Genomic DNA, 25,881 nt, shown 5'->3' on the forward strand with positions numbered 1-25,881 from the left:
GGTTTTCCACCTGGAGGTCATCCAGGGGCCCTTCCATTAAAGGTATTGACATTATAAAATCCCCATTAAATATTTAAATGTTACTTAATCTTTAAAACAGACCTGTTGGAGAGCTGTCATGTATATACAGAGCACAGGCATGATAGTTGACGGCAATCAGGTAAGCGTACCAGGAACTTTGTTTGATTCCAAAGGTCTGGGGTGGACACATTCACTTCCTGACCGAAACATCCTAGTGTCTGCTGTGCGACATGTTTCGCTGTAGCAAGGTTTTAAGCGTAGCATTTTCAAATTTTCTCAGTCTTCAGGAATGTATGATCTAAACTTTTGCTGTTTGACTTTGGCTTGTTAATATTCAGAAGATTAACTTCAGTTGTCAGTAACTGCACGATGCGATTGGTAACTCTGTGAAATAAAGGCTTCTCCTTGTGTGTACTCTACCATCTCTCCAGTGTATTCACGTGGTACTCTGCCATGTCTCCACAGTACGTCTTGAAACATAAAGAAACATTCCTGTTATCATTTCAGAGATTCTCTTTGTGGACCACACTGTTTAGCAGTCAGTTTAAGAGGGGTGGTGGGGTGGCTGATGGATGTGGAGTCCAGAATTACGCTTGATATTTGGCGTATGCTCTGTGCTTTTACAGATTTCACTTAAAAAGGCAGTTTTTCATCAGATCATAGTAAACTCACAAGGCATACAGTTCTTTAAATGACATCATAGAAGAAGTTAATTTCTCCCATAGGGAAGTGGATAAAATAATAAAACCGCAATGTGGAAATTAAGGTGGGTCAGAAAAGGTACCCAGGGCTACTTGTGTACATCATGGCAGACATTCGTAGAATGTGTAGAAAATGCGCTCCACAAATATCAGAGGCCTTGTGATGTTAGCCTAGAAACAGGACCGATGGTTGTTTAGCCCCAAGTGGAGAAAGTGAGTAAATTCTCTTGGAATGAATTATCCCACTTCTGCTAGACTAAAGATTTCTGAATGTCAGTCAGCATTTCATTTGTAAGTTATACAGAGAAAACAAATCATGCTTTAAAATAAATACCTCAGATCTAACTAGTACTGACTAGGCACACGGAAAGAGGTTGGGCACTGGGGAAAATAGAACTGTTAACTCATGTGCTTGACCTACCCTCCCAAGAAAGTCCAACTATATACACATAGAAAGGCAGCTGAAAGTATAAAACAGTCCCTAAAGAACAAATCATATGGGCAGTAAGTATTAAAGGGACTGCTGAGTGTATATACCAAGCCACATAAATGTTTCTACAAACCTCGCAGCCTCTTAAAGAAATTTGTAAGCCTGATTTCTCCGTCTTGTGGAGAGAAGCTAGGCCACTGAAGACAGAGAGTAGGAATATAGAATCACTCACTTGGCCTTAGTGACTCACTGATGTCCTTTCTTCTGGTGGAATTCTAGGAAGGATTTGGCTAGCATGGGTGGAAAAGAAGGGAAGGGGGATTAAAAGAGTTTTTCTGTTGGAAGTGGCCTTTAGATTCTTGGTAAAATTCAGGCATAATGCCACCACCTTGCCATCCAGTATTTTTAAAAAAATGCACTTTGATTTACTCGGAGAAACTGGGAGGTGGGAGATTGTGACAAATCTTTTTTAAGAGTGTTTTTTAATATGAAAAATGTCAAGCACACATAAACATTAAGCCTCCTTAGACTGCCATATCTGCTGCCAGAAGTTTTTTTAAAGGTTGGAGCAAGGAACCCTGAGGTAGCATTCTTTTCTCATGGTTAAAATAGACAGCCTCTGCTTATCTTATATTTTCTCCAGATCACATCCTCCATTGTTGATAGCTTCTCAGGTAATTTTTGACATTCTACTCAATTTAAAAAGAAAAACAAGAGATATTTTACAGGGCCAGAATGAATTAAAATTCATCCGGTACATGTTTCTTCTTGCCCTAAAGCAGAATAACTTGGAATAAACCCCAAAGCAAAATGACCCCAGTCAAACAGGTTCTGGCAGTGTAGGCAGCTAACTCACCAAGCACCCTCCTGAAACCACCCCCTCAACCCCCTCCCTCAGGCTCTGCTCCCTTCCCCCCAGGCAGCTGGGCTGGAAGCTGAACCTAGTGACTGGTGGGAAGAGGTGTCACTGATTCCCAAGAGACGAAGACTTCCATGTGTGGAACCTTGTTTTTGTTTAAGATCTTGGAAATGTCGAGCTAGAAAATAATGTTTGCTTCATTAGTTCATTGAAAAGAAATAGGTAGGGAGATCCATATTATAATTTTTCAAAAGTGATGATTGAACACGTAGAGCATAATTTTATTGGAAATGTGTTTGTTCATGAGATGATTAGTGGGGGGAGGGGTGCAGTTTTTGTGGTGTGCCTGTTAAAAGAATTGTCAGATTGTCTCTTTGGCCACAAAGGGTTTTCTGCAATGAGTGATAGTAGGACTCAGAAAGGTAGAGAGATGCTTTGTCTTGTACACTAGGAGGATCGTGGAGGGGGAGGTGAGAGAAGAGATCCGGCACCTCAGGCAGAGACCATTTTTAGAAAGGACTACCATCTAAAAGTTGATCTGGACAGAAATATATTCCTTTACAAATTCATACTTTTAAAACAGTATGTACCTCCCCCCCCCCCAGCCCACAAAAAACCATGGTTCCTGCTTCTATAGTTGCAAGGCTGTTTATTCCCCGTTTTGAAGACACCCCCCCTCCCCCGCCAAACTACAGCTCTGGTTGGATCCACCCCGGTTGTTTTTCCTTCCTTCTGTGTCCCTGAAGTGGCTGCGGAACACAGGACCTGGTGACTGGTGTTGCTTTGAATTGATGATTGTTGGCTTCACGTGAGTCATTCGGACTGCACAGCCATCATCCTAGACTTCCCTGGTCCCTTGTGCTCACTCTGCACTCTGTCTGGAGGCGCTAACCCCAGAAGTCATCACAAGTCTTAAGTGTCCTCGTTTTGCTGAAGCCTTGGCTGTCTGAATGTCAATTCTCTGAAATTTTTTCACAATTTTGCTTTGTTTACTTTTTTCTTTTCAGTATTTGTTCCTGCCTAACTTATATAATTTATTTATCCTCGGCCCCTTTCATTAGTCCAGGGCTTTCAAACTCGAGCTTGCATCCTAATCGATTGGAGGTCTTTAAAATACAGATTGTTGGGCCCTACCCCTGAGTTTCGGATTCCCTTGGCCTTGGGGCAGGACCTGACATTTCTTTTCTTTCTTTCTTTTTTTTTTTTTTTTAAAGATTTTATTTATTTATTTGACAGACAGAGATCACAAGTAGGCAGAGAGGCAGGCAGAGAGAGAAGAAGAAACAGGCCCCCTGCTGGGCAGAGAGTCTGATGCGGGGCTCCATCCCAGGACCCTGGGATCGTGACCTGAGCCAAAGGCAGAGGCTTTAACCCACTGAGCCACCCAGGCACCCCAGGACCTGACATTTCTACTAGTTCACAGGAGAAGCTGCTTTCTCAGGGACCACATCTTGAGAATCACTGCACTAGAGACTAGATAAGTGAGGATTAGATAAGTCCCCTGAAGACAGTGATTTTTATTGGTACTGTTTGCTGTTGTTTCATCAGTAGCTAGAAGAATGTCAAGCATGTGGTATGCATTCAGTAAATAGTTGAATGAGTGTTAAGTAAAACTGTCTGGAAAAGTAAGAGCTATCAGCAGTATCAAATACAAACACTCTATCAAAAAATGCTGTCACATACTTATTTTATAAATACATGCTTCTAACTATTGGGTATTTACCCTAAAGATACAAATGTAGTGATTGGAAGGGGCACAGTCACCCGAATGTTTATAGCAGCAATGTCCACAATAGTCAGACTATGGAAAGAACCACCTAGATGTCCATCAACAGATGAATGGATGAAGAAGATGTGATATATATGTGTGTGTGTGTGTATGTGTGTGTGTATCTATAATGGAATACTATGCAGCCATCAAAAGAAATGAAATCTTGCCATTTGCCATGATGTGGTTGGAACTAGAGGCTATTACACTAAGCAAAATAAGTCAATCAGAGAAAGAAAATTATCATATGATCTCTGATATGAGGAATTTGAGAGGCAGGGCAGGAGATTTTGGAGGGTAGGGAGGGTAAAAATGAAACAAGATGGGACTGGGAGGGAGACAATAAGAGACTCTTAATCTCAGGAAACAAACTGAGGGTTGCTGGAGGGGAGATGGGTGGGAGGGATGGGGTAGCTGGGTGATGGACATTGGGGAGGGTATGTGCTATGGGGAGTGCTGTGACTTGCATAAGACTGACGAATCACAGACCTGTACCTCTGAAACAAATAATGCATTTATGTTAATAATAATAAAATAAAAGACAAGCTGGTAAAAAGAACCTAAATTAGGTGCGCCTGGGTGTCTCAGTCAGGCATTGGACTTGATTTCGGCTCAGGTCATAATCTCGGGGTTGTGGATGGAGCCCTGCCTGGGGCTTGGTGCTCAGCTGGGAGTCTGCTTGAGATTCTCTTTCCCTCTGTCCCTCCCTGCCATGTGCATGTGCACACGTTCTCTCAATAAGTAAATAAATAAATAAAATACAAAAGAAGAAGAAGAACCTGAATTATGTTTTTGCTCCATAGGAAGAGAAATAGAGGCTCTGTAATTCTTTTTTTGTTTGTTTGTTTTGGGTAGAAAACAGCTTTATTGAGATATAATTTGCATATCATTCAATTCATCTGCTTAAAGTGTGTGGTTAAATGGTTTTTAGTATATTTATAGAGTTGTGCGACTGTCATTACAGACGATTTTAGAGCATTTTTATCACCTCCAAAAAGATCCTGTACCCATTAGCAGTTACTCCCCCGGGCTTCCCCTCCCCCTGCATCTCCCAGCCTGAGACAATCACTAAGTCACTAATCTACTTTCTGTCTCTATAGATTTTCCTATTTTGGACATTTCAGATAAATAGAATTATACCATATGTGATCTTTGTGACTGGCTCCTTTCACTTAGCTTAGTGTTTTTGAGGTTTACCCAAATTGTAACATGTTTGAGTACTTATTCCTTTTTACTGCCAGGTAACATTCCATTGAATGGATACATAAATTTTCAAATAGTTTATCTAATTTTCAGCCAGTGGACAATTGGGTTTTTCCACTTTCTGGCTTTTATGAATAATGCTGCTATGAACTTAGATATATATGTTTTGCATGGATATGTTTTCCTTTCTTGTGGGTATACATCTATGAGTTTAATTATTTGTTCATATAGTAACTATATTTTAACATTTTGTAAAACTGCTGTCTTCCAAAGTGGCTATACTATTTTACATTTTCACCAGCAAATGTCTGAGGATTCTAAATTCTCAGTAGAGTCTCACCAGCCCTTGTTACAGTCTTTTTGATTATAGCCATTCTAGTGGGTTTATAGAGGTGTCTGTCTCCTTGTGGTTTTGATTTGATGTGCATTTTTGTGATGGTTAATGATCCTGATTTTTTTTTTTTTTTAATTTGAGAAAGAGAGTGTGGGGCAGAGAATAGAGAATCTCAAGCAGGCTCCAAGCCCAGTGTGGAGCCTGATGTGGGGCTCAGTCTCACAGCCCTGAGATCATGACCTGAGCTGAAATCAAGAGTCATATTCTCAACTGACTGACCTCCCAAGCGTCCCTGAACATCTTTTAAACTGCCTGTTTTGTCATTTGTATTTTTTCTTGGGAGAAATGGCTATTTGGACTCTTTGAGGCCTGTGTAAATTTATGCTGTTTTTGTTTAAGAAGAAAATATTGGAAGAAAAATTGCATTCCACTTTTTTTGTGGAGTAACCCCAAATAAGCAGTGTGTCTACTTTTTCCATCATGCATTTCACGTTACCCACAGACCTTCCACACCTCATTCAGGAGTCTCCTTAGATGCTTCCTTCTCAGCCGTGTTTGTTCGTCCTTCTCTGTAAAGAGGCACCCACCCCTAATCCCTCTTTCCAGTCTTACCCTGTTTTATTTTCTGAACGCACTTGTCACTCTGATATTACAATAAGTTGCTCTGCTTTGTCTCCTGCAGTGGAATGCAAGCTCAGTGAGGGTAGGGACCCTGTTGAGTTCACTTGGTATACTGGTAGGGCCTCAGTAAATACTGGCTGAATGAACGATTGAGTGGAAGACTGGGCCCTGGAGTCCACCACTCCCTGGTGTTCTGGGAACTTGGGCAACCTGTTTAACTTTTCTCAGGTTTAACATCTTCATTTGTAAAGCCACAGTAGTAAGAGTCTTTGTGTTCCTCGGTGGTTCTAGGGTTAATTTCACTGGTGTATGTAAGGCACCAAAGGCCATGCTATGTACTATAAAGAAAAGAAAGCTGTTAGTTTTAATCTTTCTCCTTGATTTTGGCATGTTATATAGAATAGTGACAGCAAGGAATATGTGTTTACTTTTTAAAGGACTCAGGTGAATCTGAATTTTGTTTCTTTTTTCCAGGGGATGCAGAGAGCAACTAATGTCACCTATCAAGCTCATCATGTCAGCAGGAACAAGAGAGGTCAGGTCGTGGGGACCAGAGGTGGTTTTCGTGGCTGCACAGTTTGGCTAACAGGTACAGTCAAGAGAGATAAACCAGCTAATTTCGAAAGCAGTGTTTATAGGGGCGCCCAGGTGGCGTTACTCAGTGACGTGTCTGCCTTCAGCTTAGTTTAGGATCTCAGGACCTCAGGGTCCTGGGATCGAGCCCCACATTGGGCTCCCTGCTCAGCAGGAGCTACTTCTCCTTCTCCCTGCTGCTCTCCCTGCTTGTACTCTCTCTCTGTGTCAAATAAATAAATAAAATCTTATAAAAAAAGTGGTGTTTATAGACAGCCTTGAACCGGGATGAAGCATATTTATTTAGATTTTGAGCTGTCCTTGTATCTGGAACATCACCATATGTAACTAACAACGTTGCTGGATTATAACATTTTAATAATTCCCTTTGTTCTTTATGGAATTGTTGTTGAAAAAAAGGGGAAAACCAGAATACATCTTAAAATTACTTTCTAGGGGACACCTGGGTGGTGCAGTTGGTTAAGTGTCTGATTCTTGGTTTCTTCTCAGGTCATGATCTCAGTATCACGAGATTGAGCACTGCATAGAGCTCTACGCTCAATGTGGAGTCTGCTTCAGCCTCTCTTCCTCTCCCTCGGCACCTCCTCTTGCTTGTGTGCTCATGCATGTGCTCTCTCTCTCTCTAAAGTAAATAAATCTTTTTTTTAATGCACACAGAATTACTTTCTAGTTGATAACTACATTACATTCTATAATTTTTTGCATGTAAACAAGACCTAGATTCTGCCTTCAAGAAGATGATGATGTAAACCATATGAAGAGGAACAATGAGTGATAAAGAATTTCTAATCCGTTTCTGTCATTCACCTTTTGGTTTGGCCTCTGATTGGTTCTCGCATTGGTCTCAGATTGTTTCTCGCACTGGTTCTCCCAGAGTCTCCCTTTAGGCCCACCTGCTGAGCGGGTTAATTGATCTAGATTTTGGTACTTCTAGAATCATATTTAAAAGTTTGATGCATGTTGCCAAATAAACCACCAAAATTTTATATCTATTTACTCTCCTACCAACAGTGTGGGAGGAGTTACATTTCCCAGTGTCTTCATCAACATGGATATTACCAATACTTAAAATATTTTCTGACTGGTGAAAAGTAACGTTCTTGTTTTGTGTGTGTGTGTGTGTGTGTGTGTGTGTGTGTTTAATTACATGCTTCAATTGTAGACAAGTCCGTTTCTATGTGAAGGAAGACACCATCCTCACATTCTTCAATTCTGATATCTAGATTGTTGGTGAATTGTTATTTTTCCATTGTCCAGGTTCGTAATACTTAGAATCTTACTTTTTCCTAATTCTTCTTCTTAAATTTTTGTAATTGTTTGTTTTTGAGTACTATAAGTAAATTGATTCTGTATCCATCAACTCACCATCAGTTCTTTGATTATGGTATGCCCAGTCATGAGCTCTTTCTCTGAGTCCAGTTTTAAGTGTTTGTATTTCATCATTAAGTGGTTTTTGAAAGATTGTATTCACTGGATTCTGAATTTCCTGAGTTTTTGTGTTTGAGAATGCCTGTCTTTTACGACCATTTGACTGGGTCAAATAGATATTTGGTTCAACTTTTTTTTTTTTTGTCTTGTAATTCTTTTTTTTTTTTTTTTTCCAACTTATTTATTTTCAGAAAAACAGTATTCATTATTTTTTCACCACACCCAGTGCTCCATGCAAGCCGTGCCCTCTATAATACCCACCACCTGGTACCCCAACCTCCCACCCCCCCCGCCACTTCAAACCCCTCAGATTGTTTTTCAGAGTCCATAGTCTCTCATGGTTCATCTCCCCTTCCAATTTACCCAAAAGCACATACCCTCCCCAATGTCCATAACCCTACCCCCCTTCTCCCAACCCCCCTCCCCCCAGCAACCTACAGTTTGTTTCGTGAGATTAAGAGTCACTTATGGTTTGTCTCCCTCCCTATCCCATCTTGTTTCATGGATTCTTCTCCTACCCACTTAAGCCCCCATGTTGCATCACCACTCCCTCATATCAGGGAGATCATATGATAGTTGTCTTTCTCCGCTTGACTTATTTCGCTAAGCATGATACGCTCTAGTTCCATCCATGTTGTCGCAAATGGCAAGATTTCGTTTCTTTTGATGGCTGCATAGTATTCCATTGTGTATATATACCACATCTTCTTGATCCATTCATCTGTTGATGGACATCTAGGTTCTTTCCATAGTTTGGCTATTGTGGACATTGCTGCTATAAACATTCGGGTGCACGTGCCCCTTTGGTTCACTACGTTTGTATCTTTAGGGTAAATTCCCAGTAGTGCAATTGCTGGGTCATAGGGCAGTTCTATTTTCAACATTTTGAGGAACCTCCATACTGTTTTCCAGAGTGGTTGCACCAGCTTGCATTCCCACCAACAGTGTAGGAGGGTTCCCCTTTCTCCGCATCCTCGCCAGCATCTGTCATTTCCTGACTTGTTGATTTTAGCCATTCTGACTGGTGTGAGGTGATATCTCATTGTGGTTTTGATTTGCATTTCCCTGATGCCGAGTGATATGGAGCACTTTTTCATGTGTCTATTGGCCATCTGGATGTCTTCTTTGCAGAAACGTCTGTTCATGTCCTCTGCCCATTTCTTGATTGGATTATTTGTTCTTTGGGTGTTGAGTTTGTTAAGTTCTTTATAGATTTTGGACACTAGTCCTTTATCTGATATGTCGTTTGCAAATATCTTCTCCCATTCTGTCAGTTGTCTTTTGGTTTTGTTAACTGTTTCCTTTGCTGTGCAAAAAACTTTTGATTTTGATGAAATCCCAAAAGTTCATTTTTGCCCTTGCTTCCCTTGCCTTTGGCGATGTTCCTAGGAAGATGTTGCTGCGGCTGAGGTCGAAGAGGTTGCTGCCTGTATTCTCCTCAAGGATTTTGATGGATTCCTTTCTCACATTGAGGTCCTTAATCCATTTTGAATCTATTTTTGTGTGTGGTGTAAGGAAATGGTCCAATTTCATTTTTCTGCACGTGGCTGTCCAATTTTCCCAACACCATTTATTGAAGAGGCTGTCTTTTTTCCATTGGACATTCTTTCCTGCTTTGTCGAAGATTAGTTGACCATAGAGTTGAGGGTCTATTTCTGGGCTCTCTATTCTGTTCCATTGGTCTATGTGTCTGTTTTTATGCCAGTACCATGCTGTCTTGATGATGACAGCTTTGTAATAAAGCTTGAAGTCCGGAATTGTGATGCCACCAACTTTGGCTTTGTTTTTCAATATCCCTTTGGCTATTCGAGGTCTTTTCTGGTTCCATATAAATTTTAAAATTATTTGTTCCATTTCTTTGAAAAAGATGGATGGTACTTTGATAGGAATTGCATTAAATGTGTAGATTGCTTTTGGTAGCATAGACATTTTCACAATATTTATTCTTCCAATCCAGGAGCATGGAACATTTTTCCATTTCTTTGTGTCTTCCTCAATTTCTTTCATGAGTACTTTATAGTTTTCTGAGTATAGATTCTTAGCCTCTTTGGTTACTGAAAGAATTTGCAAACACCAAACCAGCTCTACAGGAAATACTGAAAGGGGTCCTCTAAGCAAAGAGAGAGCCTACAAGTGGTAGATCAGAAAGGAACAGAGACAATATACAGTAACAGTCACCTTACAGGCAATACAATGGCACTAAAATCATATCTCTCAATAGTTACCCTGAATGTTAATGGGCTAAATGCCCCAATCAAAAGACACAGGGTATCAGAATGGATAAAAAAACAAAACCCATCTATATGTTGCCTCCAAGAAACTCATTTTAAACCCGAAGACACCTCCAGACTTAAAGTGAGGGGGTGGAAAAGAATTTACCATGCTAATGGACATCAGAAAAAAGCAGGAGTGGCAATCCTTATATCAGATCAATTAGATTTTAAGCCAAAGACTATAATAAGAGATGAGGAAGGACACTATATCATACTCAAAGGGTCTGTCCAACAAGAAGATCTAACAATTTTAAATATCTATGCCCCCAACGTGGGCGCAGCAAACTATATAAACCAATTAATAACAAAATCAAAGAAACACATCAACAATAATACAATAATAGTAGGGGACTTTAACACTCCCCTCACTGAAATGGACAGATCATCCAAGCAAAAGATCAACAGGGAAATAAAGGCCTTAAATGATACACTGGATGAGATGGACATCACAGATATATTCAGAACATTTCATCCCAAAGCAACAGAATACACATTCTTCTCTAGTGCACATGGAACATTCTCCAGAATAGATCACATCCTTGGTCCTAAATCAGGACTCAACCAGTATCAAAAGATTGGGATCATTCCCTGCATATTTTCAGACCACAATGCTCTGAAGCTTGAACTCAACCACAAGAGGAAGTTTGGAAAGAACACAAATACATGGAGACTAAACAGCATCCTTCTAAAGAATGAATGGGTCAACCGGGAAATTAAAGAAGAATTGAAAAAAATCATGGAAACAAATGATAATGAAAATACAACGGTTCAAAATCTGTGGTACACAACAAAGGCAGTCCTGAGAGGAAAATATATAGCGGTACAAGCTTTTCTCAAGAAACAAGAAAGGTCTCAGGTACACAACCTAACCCTACACCTAAAGGAGCTGGAGAAAGAACAAGAAAGAAACCCTAAGCCCAGCAGGAGAAGAGAAATCATAAAGATCAGAGCAGAAATCAATGAAATAGAAACCAAAAAAACAATAAAACAAATCAACCAAACTAGGAGCTGGTTCTTTGAAAGAATTAATAAAATTGATAAACCCTTGGCCAGACTTATCAAAAAGAAAAGAGAAAGGACCCAAATAAATAAAATCATGAACGAAAGAGGAGAGATCACAACTAACACCAAAGAAATACAAACTATTATAAGAACATACTATGAGCAACTCTACGCCAACAAATTTGACAATCTGGAAGAAATGGATGTCTTGTAATTCTTAAAATATTATTCCATTGTCTTCCAGTATTAAATGATGTCAAGAAGTGTGAGACTCATTTGATTTTTTTTTTTGATTTTTAGAAACTTTCCTATTTTCATCTGGATCCCTGAAAAATTATCTCTTTTCCTTTATTTTAGTTTTGCCTTTTTCGTTTAGGCCCCTTATCTATCGTGGTTGATATTTGTGTGCAAGTAAGGGAGGGATCTATTTTGTTTTTTTTCCATGTGGATAATTCTTTGTCTCAAGAACATATATTGATAAGGGCATCCTTTTTTTCCTGCAATGCCAACTGTCATATGTCACATTTCCACTTATGTGTGGATTTGTTTCTGGGCTCTCTGATCTGTCCTGTTGGTCTGTTCCTCTAATATTACCACATTGCCTTTTTACTATATACTTATAAGTCATCAAATCCAGTGAAGTAAGTCCTCTTAACATATTCTTCATCAGTAATATCTTGACTTTTTTTCTTTTTGCTCTTTGCTTTATTGTATACATTTTGTAATTGGTTTAACCAGTTCCTCCAAAATCTGGTAGGGATTTAGTTTGAGATCACATTGTATCTAGAGGTCAGTTTGGGGGAAAAATCAATCTTTAGAAAAATTGGATAATCCTTTTCTTGAACATGGCTTTTTCCATTGATCTTATCAATACTGTTCAATCAATACTTATAAATACTTATAAATCAGATTTTTTTGGTGCTTGTTTTATGATCTCATAGATAGTCAGTTTTCATATATATTTGACAAGAACACCTAATCCCTGATGAGTATAATATTTTGTAATGTTCATTAAATCAAGCTTGTTAATTATGTTGTCAGATTTTCTATAGCCTTTGTTTTTTTCGTTTTTTTTTTTTTTGGACAGTAGTGTTGGAAACGGAAGTAAAGATTTCTTTTTGTTGCAATTCAGGACCTGTCAAGCTATTGAGTGGTTTGCCATTTTCCTGGAGTGCAGTTTGTTTTTTCTCAGATTTTTATTTCAGATCAGCTTTATATTTTTAGATTGGTTGGTCTCCTAGTTTCCCAGGGGTACTGCTTCAAACAACGTGGTGGCTTCAAACAGCAGAGATTTATTCTCTTACAGTTCTGGAGGCTGGGAGTCTGAAATGAGGGTTTTGGTGGGGTTAGTTCCTTCTGTAAGCTCTGAGGGAGATTCTGCTCCAGGCAGATTCTCCTAGCTTCTGGAGGTTGTTGGCAATACTGAGTGCTCCTCGGTTTATAGATGTAGTGCTCCAGTCCCTGCTTTCATCCTCATATGGCCTGGTAGTGACACCAGTCACTGGATTTAGTGCCTATCCTGGTACTGTATGACCTCATTTTAATTTAACTAATTATATCCACAAAGACTCTGTTTCCAAATAAGGCCACATTCTTAGGTTCCAGGTGTGTATAAATTTGGGGGGAGGGGAATTAGTTATTCAGTCTAGTACATTTGGTTTCTTTTCTTCAGATATACTATTTTTCCTTATCTAGTTCTGGATTATCTCTCTTGTAATTTTGTGTTAATTTTCTCTAACTGCTCTAAGTTCTTTGCCTTCTTGTCTTTGTTCGCTGTAATCATCTCAATAAAATTTTCTATGTTGATAATTAAATTTTCAGCAGTCTTCTTACTGTGTTTCAAATACATACCAAGATGAATATATATACACATGTATGTATAAATAGGTACTTTAATTATCATTTAGGTTGTCTCATATGCAAAGTCTAAGAGTTCAGATTTCAGGGTTTTTTCCCCTCACACTTAGTGCTCACTGCCAGTTAAAAACAATAGCAAACAGAACCCCCTGCATCTGTCTCTTTATTCAGTTACTGTTACTGTGTAACAAATTACCCCAAATCTAGTGGCATAAAACAGCCGTTTTAATTTGCTTACCATGTTGTGGGTAAGGAATTGAGGAGGGCTCATTGGGGCGGTTTTCCTGACGTCTGAAGGCTCTCCTAACTAACTCACTCACTCACTTGATGCTGCCTGTCAGCTGGGAGCTTAGCTGACGAAACCACCTGCTTGTGATCTTGCCAGCATGGTGGCCTCAGGGTGTTTAATAGCAGGCTTCTCTCAGATGCAGAGTCCAAAGAGAACTGCGTAAAAGCGTTTTTTGACTCTGCTTTGGAAGTTACACATTGTTGTCATTTTCACTTCGTCCTTTTGGTGATAGGAGAATCCCAACACCAGCGCAGATTCAAGGGTAGGGAATTAGACTCTATGTCTTGTTGTGACAGTGATGATGTCACGTTGTCAAAGAGGTTTTAGGGTGGGAAATTATGTTGCAGCCATCTTTGGAAAATACCGTCTGCTATAATCTTTAATACAAAGTGGGTTTTTTTTTTTTTTTTTTTTTTTAAGATTTATTTGAGAGCACGAACAGGAGGGGGGCAGAGGGAGGGAGAGAGAATCTCAAGCAGACCCCACACTGAGTGACCATGAGATCATGACCTGAGTGGAAAGCAAGAGTCAGGTGCTTGACCTGCTGCACCCTCCAGGGACCCCAATATACAAGTTTTTAATGTATAAAGCAAGTAATACTATTGATCCTCCTAACATTATCATCCACTTTTTTTTTTAGTCATCCTTCTAAACAATCATGACTTCTTTCAAGGGAATCAGTATGTGAGACTTCCTTTTTTTTTTTTAGATTTTAGTTATTTATTTGAAAGAGAGAGATCACAAGTAAGCAGGCAGAGAGAGAGGGGGAGCAGGTTCCCTGCTGAACAGAGAGCCTGATGTGGGGCTCGATCCGAGGACCCTGAGATCATGACCTGAACTGAAGGTGAAGGCTTAACCCACTGGGCCATGTAGGTGCCCCTAGACTTCCATTTTTATGTCTTGCTTCATTAGTTGTGAATTCTGTACTTACATACTCATCAGGGTGGCAAGTGTTAGTGCATCAATATATGCTTTCCTTTTCCTTCTTGTTATTTAGTGAGTAAACATTGGTAGAGGAAAGTGAGTTGAAGTAAGGATATTCTCTCAAAATTAATTATATTATAAATTGGACTCCCAGATACTTTTATCATGGTAATCTATGGGATGTATTGATCCTGGAATATAAAGATAACTTTATAATATTATTTTTACTTACTTTTGTCCTTTTTTTAAAAAATTAATTAATTAATTAATTTTTTTCCAATTTATTTATTTTCAGAAAAACAGTATTCATTATTTTTTCACCACACCCAGTGCTCCATGCAAGCTGTGCCCTCTATAATACCCACCACCTGGTACCCCAACCTCCCACCCCCACTTTTGTCCTTTTTATTGCTTCCCCAGAAATAATTTGGGTGTATCACTCTGTTTTTACTTTGGCACGTGACGTTGCAATAGTGGTAATGAGAACCCTTTGAAAATGAGTAATTTCTAGGATACCTTTGGGCATGGACAGGAGTTATTAAAAACATAAATGCTTGAGTAGGAAACCCTGTAGTCTTGGATCAAAATGGTGAACGGCCTGCTGTTGCAGCATTAAGCCGGGAGCTGGAACCCTCCAGCACATTCAGAAAATACTATTCAGAAATGGTATCACAGTGCTGTAGTTCAAGAAACTAGTGTTAGTGTGAGATGATACAGTATGTGAGAATGATGACGTGAAGGAGCCCATGAGGCTTCCTGAGAACCTGTAACACCACAGGGTGTTTCACACTGAGAAAGCACGGGATCTGACCAGGAGGAAACAGATTTCGCCTAATGAGCAGTGAACACAATACAAGGAGGGTAAATTCTACCTTGGACCCCATCCGAAAGAAATTCTTTGGGAAACAGAACAGAGAGAAGAATGGGCAAGGAGAAATCATGGAGTTGAAATCTGTGGTTGCAACTGCCCTCGGATATTTTTAAGAAGTTGAGTAAACCTGAAGTGTGCTGTTGAGAACTATTTGAGCTACAAATCTATTAATTTAAATAAACGTTTGTTGTAATTTTAAAAAACCCCAAAACATAAATGCTTATTTTATTAGAACTATAGATGCTTTTCTAGCTCAGATGTATATCTTATGGAGAAATGCAGGAAAAGTGTTACTGAGAGATGACTATGAAAAATGAATGTAATTAAGCCTGTGATTTTAATTCCTTATAACTAAGTGGTTATCCTTCTAATGCTGCATTTGAACTGTGCTTGGACTGTTGGCTTCTAGGCTTATCTGGGGCAGGAAAGACCACAGTGAGCATGGCCTTAGAGGAGTACTTGGTGTGCCATGGCATCCCGTGCTACACTTTGGATGGTGACAACATTCGTCAGGGTCTCAATAAGAATCTTGGCTTCAGTCCTGAAGACAGAGAGGAGAACGTTCGACGCATCGCAGAAGTTGCTAAGCTGTTTGCAGATGCTGGCTTAGTTTGCATCACGAGTTTTATATCACCTTATACTCAGGTATGTGGCCTTTGTGCTGTTGCTGTTCTCGTGTCGTTGATTGAGAATATGCTGTCACGGAGAACAAACTGTTTAAACATGGGTGTGTGCTTTGAAGCTAAATTCAGATTAAAATAATTAACCTCCAGCATTTCTGTGCTGTGACTTCTGAGTAAATTTAGTTTTGGTAAAACCTGCTATGAGCCCCCCCCCCCACTCCCCCAAGGTAACCAAACTTGTTGACCTCAAGCCAGTGGCCAAATTATTTCAAGCTTGTCTTTTCAATTCAGTAAACATACAGTAAATACTCAGCATGTGTCAGACACCAGGGAGAGATTTCAGTTTCTTCATGTGGGCCTGACTATGGCTTCTTTGCTCCCAGGTCTTCAGGCTCTTCTTTCCTTACACTCTTCCTTTTATTTTAGCACCAATTCACTATTTTTAAAATTTTTTTAAAGTTTTTTGTATTTCTCTTAAAAAATTGTATTCTCACTGTGCGAGTTTTGTTTCCCTGCCTAGAAGACACTCTTCTGCTTCTACCGATCCTTCTTTTCTCCATATCAGTTGACTCCTGTTTGTGCTTTGAGAGTCAAGTTAGGTGTCTCTTCCTCCTGAGTACCTTCTCTTGGTCCTTTGGGCTTACCTGCCTTTGGTGCCCTTATTATTGTGCCATAGTGCATTGTTCTGTTACAAATACCAGGTCATTGGTTGGTGGTGCTAATAGCAGCAGCTGTAATAGTAGTAGTAGTAATAAAAATCGTAACAGTTAACATTTATTGAATACCAACTAGATACTATGAATTAATCGATTTAGTGCTCATCAGCCAATGGAGAAGGCAGATGTGGGGTGCCTGGGTGGCTCAATCAGTGAAGTGTCTGACTCTTGGTTTTGTCTGAGGTCGGTCCTAAGGTCCAGCCCCACGTCAGGCTCTGCACTCAGTGTGGAGTCTGCTTGAGAGTCTCTTCTCCCTCCCCATCTGCCCCTCCCCTTATTCACTCACCCTGTCTCTCAAATAAATAAATAAATAAATAAAATCGTAAAAAAAAAGAAAAAAGGAAGCGGTGAGGAGACAGGTGTAAATTACCCAGGGTCACATATTGTACATGGTAGAGCAAGGATTTGTACCTAGACAGTGTTGCTGGAATCCATGTTCTCTCCCACTATGCCTTGTTACCTCTAAAACCCACTGGCTTCTTGAAGTCTGAAACACATCTTATTTATCTTTGTAATCTTGATGTTAAGTGTTTATTAAATGACAGCATAGCTCATATGTGAAAGAACAGGTGAATTACTATGTGGCTAAAGGCTTTGGGGCCAGAAACAGTGGACTGGAATTCAGCTCTGCCGGTTGCTGTTATGACCTTGGCCAGTTGACTTGACCTACATAAGCTCAGATAATGCCTACTTCATAGGGTTGCTCTGAGGATTAGGTAAGTCATGCATCCAGAGCTCTCAGCACAGTGTGTGGTACATAGTAAGTATTCAGTAAATATAACAAATAATAGCACGGCTCTAGTGCTGTATTGTGAATTTGCATGGCTACTTGGACTTTTTTTTAAAAAGCAGCACTAAAATATGAGCTGTTAGAATTATAGGGAAGTATCAAATGGAGTGTTAATTATAAAATTCACTTAATTGAACCATGGCAGGAATCCTAAAAGGTCCTGTGAGGACTACTTTTCATTGTCCTGAAACATTGGAAACAATGTCAGTGTATCATTTTTATTTCATTTTTAAAGGTTACCAGGTTATGGGGATGCCTGGGTGGCTTAGTTGGTTAAGCAGCTGCCTTCGGCTCAGGTCATGATCCCAGCGTCCTGGGATCGAGTCCCATATCGGGCTCCTTGCTCGGCAGGGAGCCTGCTTCTCCCTCTGCCTCTGCCTGCCTCTCTGTCTGCCTGTGCTCGCTCTCTCTCCCTCTCTCTGACAAATAAATAAATAAATAATCTTTAAAAAAAAAAAAAGGTTACCAGGTTATGAAGTATATAAAAGAATGATAGTTGTTTGAGTTCTTGCATCCTTGGATATGCACAGTTTTCAGAGTAATATAGTAACTGATACTCTTGTATTTCTGGGAATTTGTGCAGCTCTTGGAAGAGGAGAGGGTAACACAGGATTTGGAGAGCTGTCAGCTGGGTCTCTAAAAGCGTATGCTGATCTGCTTTTTGGCCTATAAATCTGTAATATTTATATCAGACCATATAATATAGCATATGTGTATTATTTCATGTCACCATTGAACTTGAGGATCTTGGTTCTAAAAATAAACCTGGTGGTTCCTAGCTAGTCTGGTGGGAGCCTAGAGATGGGAACAGTTGCAGTGTGTTGCAGCAGGAGATGAGGTCGATGTCTGTGGAAGGTCCTGTGTAAGAATCACCGAGGAGGTGCCACTTGAAATGAATCCTGGAGGAATCAGAGCGTACAAGTGAGATGGGAGGGAGAACACTGCCCTGGCAGAAGAGACAGTGCAGTGTCTGCCGCAGGATGGAAATGTCAGGGAGTTTCGTCTTTTGGGGATCTGTAGGTAGTTTGTTATGACTGCTGTGCAGGATGAATGTGAGGGGTGATGAAGCTAGAGTGGTTTGCAGAGGTCCGATGATGAATCTTCACTGCTCAGAACTTTGCCGCCCAGGGGACTGAACAGTTTGAGATTGTTCTAGTGAATGCTGTCACTGGGCTTGCATTTTAGTAAAGTCGCCTTTGAAGCCTGGAATAAGCGTGGCCTGGAGATAGGAGACCAGTGAGGAGGCTTTTGGAGTGAATTCAAGCAGCAATAATGGGAATGGAAAAGATGGGGCATTTTGAGGGCTCTTGAGCCCATAGCATCAGAAGGACATGATGCCTGGCTGATTGCTGAGTTTGGGGTGAGCATGAAGGCTGGTTCTTTCTGAATAGAAGATGGAATGATTGAGGTGGAAAATACAGGATAGGGAGGGAGGAGATGATGATTTTATTCTAGGTGGGTTAGGTTTGAAATTCTAGTGGCGTATCTAAGTGGGCCATTGGAAAATTGGTCTTGGAGCGCAGGAAAGCTGTGTAGAATTGAGAAAGATTTAGGAATCATTAACTTTGTTCATTGAAACCTAGTTGAAATTAAGTATAGAGTAGTTATATAGAATGAGAAGAGAGCCATGGCTAGAAACTTGGAAACACCTTCATTTTAAAGGACAGTTGGAATCAGTTAAGGTCACAACTTAATCATTCTGCTACATGCTGTGGTTGTAAAGCTAATGAAGAGTTAACCAATATATCAGAATAAGATCTACGACAGGTATATAGTGGGTACTCCGAGAAGCCAGAGGAAGCAAGGGCCCTCAGTCATTCTGGGCCTGTGGGGTGAGCTTCATGGAGGAATTCACCACAGAGCGGCCCTGTGAGGAGCACATTGCTTTATGAAGAAGAGAGCAGTGGAGGGTTTCTGGCAGGGCAGATGACTAAGGCATAAGGCCCAAACAACCTGGTAGACCAGGCAGGTATTAATTATTAATAGAACATTAAGTGCAAGACTGAGAATGGTGGGGCCAGGTATAGAAGGCCTGATGCCTGGGGTGCCTGTGTGGCTCAGCTGTTAAGCATCTGCCTTTGGCTCAGCTTGTGATCCCAGGGTCCTGGGATCGAGGCCCATGTTGGGTTCCCTGCTCCACGGGAAGCCTGCTTCTCCCTCTTCTACTCCCCCTGCTTGTGTTCCTGCTTTTGCTTTCTCTCTCTCTCTGTGTCAAATGGATAAATAAAATCTTTAAAAAAAAAAAAAAAAAAGGAAAGGAAAAAGGCGGTCTGATGCCTCATTGAGGCCCATGTTGGGTTCCCTGCTCCACGGGAAGCCTGCTTCTCCCTCTTCTACTCCCCCTGCTTGTGTTCCTGCTTTTGCTTTCTCTCTCTCTCTGTGTCAAATGGATAAATAAAATCTTTAAAAAAAAAAAAAAAAGGAAAGGAAAAAGGCGGTCTGATGCCTCCCACTAAGAAATTTGGGTTTTACCCTATGGTCATGGGGAATCTCTGAAAAGTCAGTGACATGGTTAGGGACAGTGTTAGAGTATGGCTTTGAGTAGAGCAAAGCTAGAAGCCAGCACACTTTTAAAAGGGTGTAGCAATTGACCAGTTGAGGAATGAGGTTGAGCTAGGGAGTAGGGAAGAAATGCAAATTGGGTTGGTCTAATAATTAGAGGCAAAATTTGAAGGACTTTGTGACAGGATGCACAGGGGGTGGGAGAGTGGGGAGCAAAGGAAGGAACCAGATCAGCTCTTTTTTTCTGGATGAATAGTGTTGCCTTCCTTGATTTGGGCAGTATAGGCAGGATTCCAGCTTGGGGGGAAAAGAGAATGAACTCTGTTAGGGACGTGCTAAGTTTGAGGTGGCTGTGGGATGTCCAGGTGGGTGTATTTAGGAGGAAGTTGGAAATGTGTGTTCAATTTCGGGAGAGAAGGCAGGGCTCAGACTTAAGAGTTGGTGTTTATGTTGTAGTTGAAATTGTGAGGGCTGCTGAGAAAAGTGTTCAAGGACTTAATGTGAGCAGTGGGCTCCTGATGGACTTTGGGCAACAGCTGTGTTGAAGAGATAAGTAGGAAGAGCCCGGGGAGCCTGCATTAGGAATGATTGGGGGTAGCATCATTGCCATACACAGGGTTAGTAATGTGGAATGCAGCAGAAAGTCCTGTCATTTAAAGGCTGAAGAGTACGCATGATTAAGGGATTTTGTGTAATCTGTTAGTTCACTTGTTTTTCTTTCTTTTCTTTTTTTTTTTTTTTTTTAAGATTTTATTTATTTGAGAGAGTGTGTGTGCACATAAGAAGGGGGTGGGTCCAAGGGGGAAGTAGCGTCCCTGCTGAGCACGGAGCCCTATGCTGGGCTGGGTCCTGGGACACCTCGATCATGACCTGAGCCGAAGGCAGACGCTTAAGCGACTCACCCAGGTGCCCAGTTCACTTGTTTTTTGTGACATGTTTATTGCCCCTAGGAAAAAGGTGGCAGAGAGGGCAGAGGCTGAAGATTTCAGATGGAGTAGGGATAACGGGTTGAGCAGGATCCGCTAGAGGGATGGGACTCTGGAATCTAAAGGGAGGAGTGACAGGAGTGAGCGAGACAAAGGTAGCTGGGCAACTAGACACACTTACATGGCAGAGAAGAGAGAGAGAGCATTTGTGCCTGTGGATTTTCTTGTTGAAATAAGGAAGAGGAGAGTGGTAACAGTGGAAGTGGGCATGGTTTGTCAGAGGGACCATAAGAAATGAATGCTAAAGTGAGCTGGGAGGCGTCAAATGATGGGAATGGTGGGGGCTGACTTTGGAAACATTGGCCCTGCTTGTGTACAGAGTATGAAGGTGAGAAAATCAGTGGATCTCTGCGGGGGGGGGGAGGGGGTGGTACTTGGTTTTAGCTAAGACCAGAAAGAAGAGGTTGACTTAAAAAGGGAACTATAGGGGCGCCTGGGTGGCTCAGTGGGTTAAGCCTCTGCCTTCAGCTCAGGTCATGATCCCAGGGTCCTGGGATCGAGCCCCGAATCAGGTTCTCTGCTTAGTAGGGAGCCTGCTTCCCCCTCGCTCTCTCTGTCTGCCTCTCTGCCTACTTGTGATCTCTCTCTCTGTGTCAAAGAAATAAATAAAATCTTTAAAAAAAAATAAATAAAAAGGGAACCATACCAGAGGACAGGGCAGAGCAATGAAGGTGATCACCAGAGAGTTAGGGGTTTAGGGGTAGGGCAGAAAAGTAAAGTTTTGGGAATGCTCAAGACAAGAAGTGGCCACAGGAGTTAATGTTTGGCAAGTGGATAAACCCCCCTCAGGGTTCTGAGTGGATTTCTTGGGAAGTGAATTTGCTTTCAAGTCAGCTCAGGCTGAGGTTGAACATGTTATGAGAGAGAGGCCTAATGACCTCTGCATTTGGGCTGGGCTTTGGCTTTGCTTCCTCATAAAACTTGGTGAAGTTTTTTATAGGACATGTATTGTTTTCCCTTTTGAACTTCCCAATATCTTGGATTTTTAGAATAGTATACCCCTTAAAATTGTTATAAAGAAAGGGTATATTAACCTAAGAATTTTTTGGATTTTTATATATATACATATTATATATGTATATATATATTTAAGATTTTATTTATTTACTTAGAGCACAGTGAGGGGGAAGGGCAGAAGCAGAGAGAATGAGAAACAGACTCCCCACTGAGCAGGGAGCCTGATGCGGGGCTCTATCCCAGGACCCCAGGACCATAATCTGAGCAGAAGGCAGACACTTAACCAACTGAGCCACCCAGGTGCCCTACACACACACACACACACACACACACACACGATAGATTTAGATTTTATTTATTTATTTGAGAGAGAGCACCTCTCTCTGTTTATTTGAGAAAGGCACACACACACACACATACACACACACACACACCCCCGATAGATTTGGATTTTATTTATTTATTTGAGAGAGAGCACCTCTCTCTGTTTATTTGAGAGTGACACACACACACACACACACACCCCCGATAGATTTAGATTTTATTTATTTATTTGAGAGAGAGCACCTCTCTCTGTTTATTTGAGAGTGTGTGCCCAAGTGGAGGAAGGGGCGGAGGGAGAGAGAGAATCCTTAAGCAACTTCCTGCTGAGCATGGAGTGCGATGTGGGGTTGGATCCCAGGACCCTGAGATCATGACCAGAGTCAAAGTCGGAGACTTAACTGACTGAACCCCCAGGTGCCCCTCAGTTTATACTTTAAAATATAAACTGTTCTGTTTAGTATTTGTTTTCCACTGACTCAGCCGTATGTCTTCTTTCTAAGGATCGCAACAATGCAAGGCAAATTCATGAGGGTGCAAGTTTACCTTTTTTTGAAGTATTTGTTGATGCCCCTCTGCACGTTTGTGAACAGAGGGATGTCAAAGGACTCTACAAAAAAGCACGGGCTGGAGAAATTAAAGGTAAGTACTATTTTTTTTTTCTAGTTTCTCTTTGCTTGCTTTTTTTTTTTAAGGTTTTATTTTTTAAGTAATCCCTATACCCAATGTGGGTCTTGAACTTGATCCCAAAATCAAGAGGTGTGTGTACTCTACTGACTGAGCCAGCCACGTGTCCCTTTGCTTACATATTTTATCCCACCGTATCTGAGACTGATCATCTTTACGGAGAAAGAGACTGGGAGTATTCAAACAGCTTGGAGCTCTTTGAGAAGAAAAAGTGGGTCTTGCTCCACTCTTGTGTCTTTGAGACGTACCAGCACTACCTGACACTGTGTGTACTCGGGGGTATTGTTGATCAGATTGGAATCTTGCTCACAAGACAGAGTTTTAGAAGGTTGGGACCTCAGGGATTGCTGGAAACCTGCTTGATATAATTAGGTGCCTAGCATTAGACTGGATATCAGTGGCTAGCTGCTGTCCATTCTGCTTTTTGTTCCAATGAAAACGAAGGTAATTCTGTAGCTAATGGGAAGGATGCTTGAATTATAAACATCTTGAGAGCAAAGACAGTGTCTTGTTCTTATTTATGTCATGGTGCTTGAAATAGTCCCTTATTCATCCTGTGTACAATTGTTGAATTAGGGTGAATCAGTGTATTGCTGATTCCATCAAAATAGAGATACCGTGCTTTTTAGGTTTTATGATTTGCTTCTAGAGTTTCAACTGTGGTGAACATTTGTACATAAGAGACATTAAGAACCTGTCTGCTGTGGCCTTTGATACCGATCGTAGTAATCTTCTAGACATTCTTGGACATTAGTTATGTTCTGCTGTTAACAGAGGACATGCCAGTATTAAAAAAAATCAAGGATCAATTCCTCAGTCAGCACTGTGCAGGGATCAGTGATTCATGCAGGTAACTTTGATGCCTTCCCAATCCGGGGTATGATAGCCTGGGCAATCACAGGAGCTTCCTTGGGTTCTGTGAATTCGGTATTTTGTCACTCAGCTTCTGGCGTTGCCTAGGAGAAGGTGGGACAGGAAGGACAATTCTTGTTATTCTGGGCTGCTCTGTATTTGGACCTGGGGACACGTTAGCAGCTGGGGCAAGTGCCACCTGTTGTGGTGAAATCTGGTTCCTCAGACCAGGCTGACATCCAGTCGTGCCACCGTGGAGACTCAGTTTCACCCACTAAGCCTGCTCTTTCTTGGTTCAGCAGGTTGCCTAACCTGAACAATTGACATCATTGGGAGGGGAACTATTTCAGCTTTTTTTTTTTTATCATCGGTACCAACCTCTTGTTTGTCAATGGCCAGCTTTCACTTCATTTTTTCCCCTAGAGATTTGGCGGAGAGAAGCAAAGTGGTGTGTCTGGGATCCTGAAGCCTAACTCCTATTTTAATTTTACTTGGTTTTGTTGTTTTGGCAAACGTGGATTGGTGAGGAGGGTAGATTTGTCTCTCTGGCTCTGGAATAAGCTACTGGGAACAGGGTAACATCTTGAATATTTTTCTGTCATTAGAGTTTAGCACAGTGTGAGGCCCAAAGCCCAATACCTGACACACACATAGTAAATGCTTGTTGGATACGTGAGAAGAGGGAGTGGAAATTGGATGTTCAACACACATTGATCAGTGCTTTCTATTTCTGAGGTATGTATTTGGTGCTGGGATGCAAAGATGAATAAGGTCACATGCAAAATACCTTGAGTCATTTACAATTTGTGTTCTCTTTTTGGGAGTGTGTGTTTTAGTTTAGTTTTCTCTGTGTTACTTGTTTATTTTCCTAAGTGTTTTTAAATTCCTCTGACTAGGGGCGCCTGGGTGGCTCTGTAGGCTAAGTATCCGGATCTTGGTTTTGGCTCCGGTCCTGATCTCAGGGTCCTGGGATTGAGCCAGGTGGCAGGTTCTACTCTCAGTGGGAGTTGGCTAGGGAGTCTTTCCCTCTCCCACTGCTCCTACCCCTGCTTGTGTGCGTGCATGCACAAGTTCTCTCTCTCAAATAAATGCTAAAAAACAAACAAAAAAACTTCTGAGTAGACATTAATAAAATGTTCTTTAGGTTAACATATATATATATGTATATATATATATACCTGTGTACAAACATTATGTTTGCCGTGGTGTTAGAGTTTCTGATGATAGAGTTGTTTGTTTTAAAAAATCGGTTACTCATTGTCAGATAGTGCTTGAAAGTTCCCTATCAATGCTGTTTCAGAACTGTGGTGGTAAGTGTTTGAGGACAGAAGAGATTGCATACATTCGTAGACCTCAGGCTTATAAAAGTCTTTATGTGACATTTACTAAACTGTAAATGTATCCCCGGGCCAGCTATTCTAATACTAGATTATTTTCATGATTACTACTCTAGTAGTTATTATCTATTTAAATATAAATGTTGTTCTTAAGTGTACATTTACTGTAATCACTTAAAGGACAAATTAGCTAGGCAGGGAATTCCTGGCTTTTTAAAATGCTAAGCCAGGTCTTCTAACACAGTGGTTTTCAGGTTTTGCTGCACATTAGCATTATCTGGGGGAACGTTTCAAAATCCGTTCCCGGGGTGCCTGAGTGGCTCAGTAGTTAAGTGTCTGCCGTCAGGTCATGATCCCAGGGTCCCGGGATCCAGCCCCGCATCGACTCTTTGCTCAGTGGGAGGCTTGCTTCACCCTCTCCCACTCCCCCTGCTTGTGTCTCTCTCTCACTGTGTCTCTCTCTGTCGACTAAATAAAATCTTATTTATTTATTTATTAAAGATTTTATTTATTTGATAGAGATCACAAGTAGGCAGAGAGGCAGGCAGAGAGAGAAACGGGGAAGCAGGCACCCTGCTGAGCAGAGAGCCTGACGTGGGGCTCAATCCCAGGACCCTGGATCATGACCTGAACCAAAGGCAGAGGTTTTAACCCACTGAGCTATCCAGGCACCTCAATAAAACCTTAAAAAAAAAAAAAATTAGTTGCCAAAGCTGTACAAGTGAAATCAGAATGTCACGAGGATGGGACCTGACAATTCCATTGTGTAGCTGCGTTTGAGAATTAGAACTTAAGAGCTAGTGTTTTAGGTCTGCCTGGGTGGCTCATTCGATTAAGTGCCCAAGTCTTGTTTTTGGCTCAGATCATGATCTCAGGGTGGTGAGATCAAGCCTTGCATTGAACTCCGTGCTGGGCATGGAGTCTGCTTAAGACTC

At 41.1% G+C, this 25,881-nt stretch overlaps 1 protein-coding gene across 2 annotated transcripts in view; it reads left to right on the top strand.

The window, feature by feature from the left end:
• Nucleotides 1-25,881, top strand: part of PAPSS1 (3'-phosphoadenosine 5'-phosphosulfate synthase 1) — a 108,992-nt gene that overhangs the window by 7,428 nt on the left and 75,683 nt on the right. For both annotated transcript variants that reach the window (XM_044224320.1, XM_044224321.1), the window contains exons 2-4: nt 6,412-6,526; nt 15,585-15,820; nt 22,574-22,712. In XM_044224320.1, the coding sequence (XP_044080255.1) occupies nt 6,412-6,526; nt 15,585-15,820; nt 22,574-22,712 (490 nt within the window). The remainder of the gene's footprint in view (nt 1-6,411; nt 6,527-15,584; nt 15,821-22,573; nt 22,713-25,881) is intronic.

Source organism: Neovison vison, chromosome 11 (genome assembly GCF_020171115.1).
Source record: "Neovison vison isolate M4711 chromosome 11, ASM_NN_V1, whole genome shotgun sequence".
In the NCBI taxonomy this organism is placed as follows: domain Eukaryota; kingdom Metazoa; phylum Chordata; class Mammalia; order Carnivora; family Mustelidae; genus Neogale; species Neogale vison.